At 37.8% G+C, this 4,717-nt stretch overlaps 1 protein-coding gene across 1 annotated transcript; it reads left to right on the plus strand.

The window, feature by feature from the left end:
• The first annotated feature begins 1,923 nt into the window (after window positions 1–1,923).
• On the plus strand, window positions 1,924–3,942 carry TOB1 (transducer of ERBB2, 1). Its single transcript, XM_009585298.1, has one exon. The coding sequence runs from the start codon at window positions 2,136–2,138 to the stop codon at window positions 3,114–3,116; it is 981 nt and encodes a 326-aa protein (XP_009583593.1). The 5' UTR covers window positions 1,924–2,135; the 3' UTR covers window positions 3,117–3,942.
• The last annotated feature ends 775 nt before the right edge of the window (window positions 3,943–4,717 follow it).

Genomic DNA, 4,717 nt, shown 5'->3' on the forward strand with positions numbered 1-4,717 from the left:
GGGGGCGGAGAGGGGTGCCGCCGGGCCCGGGGTGCTGGTCTGCGTTCTGAGGAGAGGGGCCTTGCAACCCCCCCACCCTTTCTTCCAGTCACCTCGCTTCCTCTTCTTCGTTCTCTTTCTTACGGGCTCAGAAAATGGTCTTCCTCCTCCTCCTGCTGTTGCCGGAGCTCCCAGGGCTGTGAGCAGAAATCTAATGAGACCCGACTGCCTGGTTATGTAACTGCCCACACTGCTTAAGGCTCCTGCCTTTAACCCCCGGCGCCAGGGCTCTGCTCAATAATGAGAAATATTGTCCTCTTTAAATGAAAAAAAAAAAGTTTGAAATGATCAAGCTGATTTGTTTGATCAGCTGCTTGTACCATGGATCGGTTTTGGAGCTTAGAAAAATTTACAGCGTCTGCCCGGTGCGCCTTGAAAGGATCATTTCATTCCTAAAGGACATGGAGGAAGGGAAACAAAACAGATGGATTAATAAATCATTTTTAAATGCCCCTTTTAACCACCCAATCAGCTTTTCTGTACTGATTGTGTCCCTTTTGTAAATATCTTCTGTTTGCCCTTGATCTTTTCCTTATCCCCACCCAGTGCTGATCCAGCAAACGTTTAAAGGTCGCCTTATCGTACAAGCTTTCAAACTATTCCCATACCATGTTGGGGAGAACACGAGTGGCTTGGAAATAGGGTTCCAGACTTTAAAAGGAGATTATTTGGAGCCAGAAATAAAAAAGCATTGTATTCATATTGTTAAAGGATTTTGATATTGACTTTGATTTCTCTAATCTTTAGTGACAGCTACACTGAATTTTGTTCCTAGTGATGCAGTGCAGAAAAGCACAGTTAATTGAAATTCTTGTTGGGTGTTTAACTTGAGCCAAGAAATACATATTTTGTTTCATTGGAACTTTTTGAACAAAGGTGTGTCCTGTGGATGAGTACCTTTATGCTAAGGTACTGCAGAATTTTTTTTAGCAGTATGTGTGCTAATACTTGATTCTTGTCCCTTTAACTTTAGATAGCTAATTTCTCTTTTGTCCTTTGTGAAGGAGTGGCAACCATATTTTATATTAAATATAAAATGGAGTCATGGAGAAGGAGAAAAGCAATCGTTTTTGAGGCTATCAAAAGCCCTGTTGGCTCTAGTAACTTTTTGAAATCTGGACCATAGGCAACGCAATATATGAATTTAGTATATATTAATATATTACACCTAATAATATAGAATAATTTGTAGAAAGGGAAAAATTTGTGAATTAATTTATTGTAATAATTTCACAGTCATTGCCACCCTTATGACAGAAGATACGTGCATCTATTTTGTATACATTGTCTGCATTATCATTTTAGCTATTCTGAGGAAGAATTGTTGTATATGTACAGCGGACATTTTCTCTTCAGTTAGCATAGTTTCACCAGCGCGCAGTTTATGCGGATGGTTTGCTTGGACTTAAAATAAATGTTGCATAATTTTAGTTATTTGTGTGAAATCTTCTAAAGCAACTGTTAACATTTTTATAATTCTGTAGCTTACAGTGCAACCAATGTGTTTGCAAACTTTAAAATGATAAATGACCCTTGGACTAAGACCTTTCAAGCTAAACTAATAGTCTGGTGCTAAATTTTGCAGCTGAGTACTATAAATCATCCACATACGGGTTGGTAATTGAACCCTTGACAGGCCTGGCAGTTCTGTGATGTCTTAAAAATTATCCTTGCTGCTTTGTGAATAACTAAATGGCAAGCTCATGTGATTTTGAAATGCCCCATGCTGTATATGTAAACACATGCCTAGTGCATCTTCTGCAGTATTGTTTGTAAGTCATACTGAATGTAGTTGACATCCTCGCCTTCCACAGGCATCAACATAAATAGTTTGATGCACTTTTGTTGACTTAAAAAGTAACCTATTTTATGCAGAAAGTGAAGCTGAAAGAATAGGCCTTGGAGCTTGATCTTATGCTTTCCTTATTTGGATGTGTTTGCTTTTGTTTTTTCTTAAAGGAACAAGAGCACTCAAGGTGAAGGATAATAATCAACTAGAATCAGCACTTTGAATGAAATTTTGTTTCCCTGTGGCATCTTGAACACTTTCTTCTTCGGGTTTTGAAACAGACTTATAACTTTGTGGCATAGCAGCTATGCAGCTTGAAATCCAAGTAGCACTCAATTTTATTATTTCATATTTGTATAATAAGCTTCCCAGACGACGTGTCAACATTTTTGGTGAAGAGCTTGAAAGACTTCTTAAGAAGAAGTATGAAGGGCACTGGTATCCAGAAAAGCCATACAAAGGATCAGGGTTTAGATGTATACATATAGGGGAGAAAGTGGACCCGGTCGTAGAACAAGCATCCAAAGAGAGTGGTTTGGACATTGATGATGTTCGTGGCAACTTGCCTCAGGATCTTAGTGTTTGGATTGACCCATTTGAGGTTTCATACCAAATCGGTGAAAAGGGACCAGTGAAAGTGCTTTATGTGGATGATAATGAAAATGGATGTGAGTTGGATAAGGAAATCAAGAACAGCTTTAACCCAGAGGCCCAGGTGTTCATGCCAATTAGTGACCCAGCATCTTCAGTGTCTAGTTCTCCTTCTCCTCCCTTTGGTCACTCTGCTGCTGTGAGCCCAACTTTCATGCCCCGCTCCACTCAGCCTTTAACCTTCACCACTGCCACATTTGCTGCCACCAAGTTTGGCTCGACCAAAATGAAGAATAGCGGCCGTAGCAACAAGGTCGCCCGCACCTCTCCCACCAACCTTGGCTTGAATGTCAATGACCTGTTGAAGCAGAAAGCCCTTTCCTCCTCCATGCACTCTCTCTACGGGCTTGGCTTAGGCAGTCAGCAGCAGCAGCAACAACAACAGCAGAAGACTTCTGCCCTTTCTCCTAACGCAAAGGAGTTCATTTTCCCCAACATGCAGGGTCAAGGTAGTACCAGTAGCATCTTTCCTGGTGACAGCCCCCTTAACCTCAGTCCTCTCCAGTACAGTAATGCCTTTGATATGTTTGCAGCCTATGGAGGTCTAAATGAGAAGTCTTTTGTGGATGGCTTGAATTTTAGTTTAAACAACATGCAGTATTCTAACCAGCAATTCCAGCCAGTTATGGCTAACTAAAAATAAAATGAAAGTGAAATACAAGTAAATACTATTGTACAAGTTAAAATGCACGTACCCAAGGGTGTATCTTTTTTTCCACCTCTTGAGATTTTTTTTAAGGCTTGTAGTATGAATACATTCAAGCTTGGTTAGATAAATACAACATGCATCATTTTTTCATTTGCCAACCAAGCACAAAATTATTTTATACTGACTGTACATTACAAAAATATACTCTCAAAGTATGGCCTCTTACAGTATTTAAGATATAGCAAGGACGTGGCTAATTTTTTTCATGTGTGTATATATATATGTACACAAACATATATGTGTATATATATTAAAAAATTGGCACTAATAGGTGGGTTTATTGGTCTTTTTCTAATTGTATAATTTAATTTAGTACAAAGTTTGTAAAATATCAGAGTATATATATTGTTTCTACAACATGGTATTGCATTTATATCTTTTTACTACAGTGATCTGTGACAGCTGCAGCAGCTTCATGTTGTATTTTTTTTACTGAAATTGTAAGATATCCATCTTAAAGACATCAATTCTAAAAAAAATAAAAAGTTGTGTACAGAATATTCCTTAGTGGTGGAATTAAAATGTACGAAATATTTGCTTTTTTCAAAAGAAACACAAATTGTATTTTCTGTTAAAAGTTTAAAGATTTTTGCTATATATTATGGAAGAAAATGTAATCGTAAATATTAATTTTGTACCTACATTGTGCAATACTTGAAAAAAAGGTATAAAAGTATTTTGAGTCAGTGTCTTACATGTTAAGAGGGACTGAAATAGTTTATATTAAGTTTGTATTAAAATTCTTTAAAATTAAGTGACTGTTGTGGTCTGTGTTTTTACTGTTCTGCTGAAGATCAGAGCGCTGCGTTTATTGTGTTGTCAGTGCTAATGATGCAAAAAAGTCTGACTCAGTGCATCACAAAGGAGCGATGGAAAGGGTTGCTGTATTGATGCACCACAATAAGGGGTTGCTTTACCTAAAATACTACTGACAAAGCATGTAGCCTGATTAAGTACTTGCCTACAATTATTTGAGCAAACTTTCACTTGTTTTCCATAACTGCAGCTCACTGAAGTCAGAAGGTAATTTTATTTTTTTTTCCGTGAGAGTTAAGACCATAAGCTATGTGAATGTTGAGTTACCGTGCGATGTGATGTATCTAGAAGAGACTCAGGTGATTCAATGAAATCCACTTTCCATGTCATCAGAATGGATTTGAACTATTCTCTCGAGAGGTCCTAGACCAATGCATCAGCGATCTGTTTCTGTATTGGGGATTAATAGCTCAGAAATGAGGCTGAATAAAAGTGCTAATTTACAGTTTACTAAACTCACTGTAAACTTTCATTTTATATGCTCTATTAAAAAGAGAAATATAATGCAACTACAACATGGTATTGTAAGGTTTTTATTTTAGTGGATTTTACCCGTTTTAACTTAATAGATTCTCAAAATGTGAATGTGAGTGGGAGGAGAAAGAATTCAGAGGCTGACAGCTCAGCTTTTCCAGGGCTATTTTGAAGTTGCATCCCTTACTCTTTTCCATCTGTTCGGCAAATAGCGTTCCTTGCTAGTGGACTTTGTCAAG

The sequence above is a fragment of the Fulmarus glacialis genome, unplaced genomic scaffold, assembly GCF_000690835.1.
Source record: "Fulmarus glacialis isolate BGI_N327 unplaced genomic scaffold, ASM69083v1 scaffold39499, whole genome shotgun sequence".
NCBI classification, from domain to species: Eukaryota; Metazoa; Chordata; class Aves; order Procellariiformes; family Procellariidae; genus Fulmarus; species Fulmarus glacialis.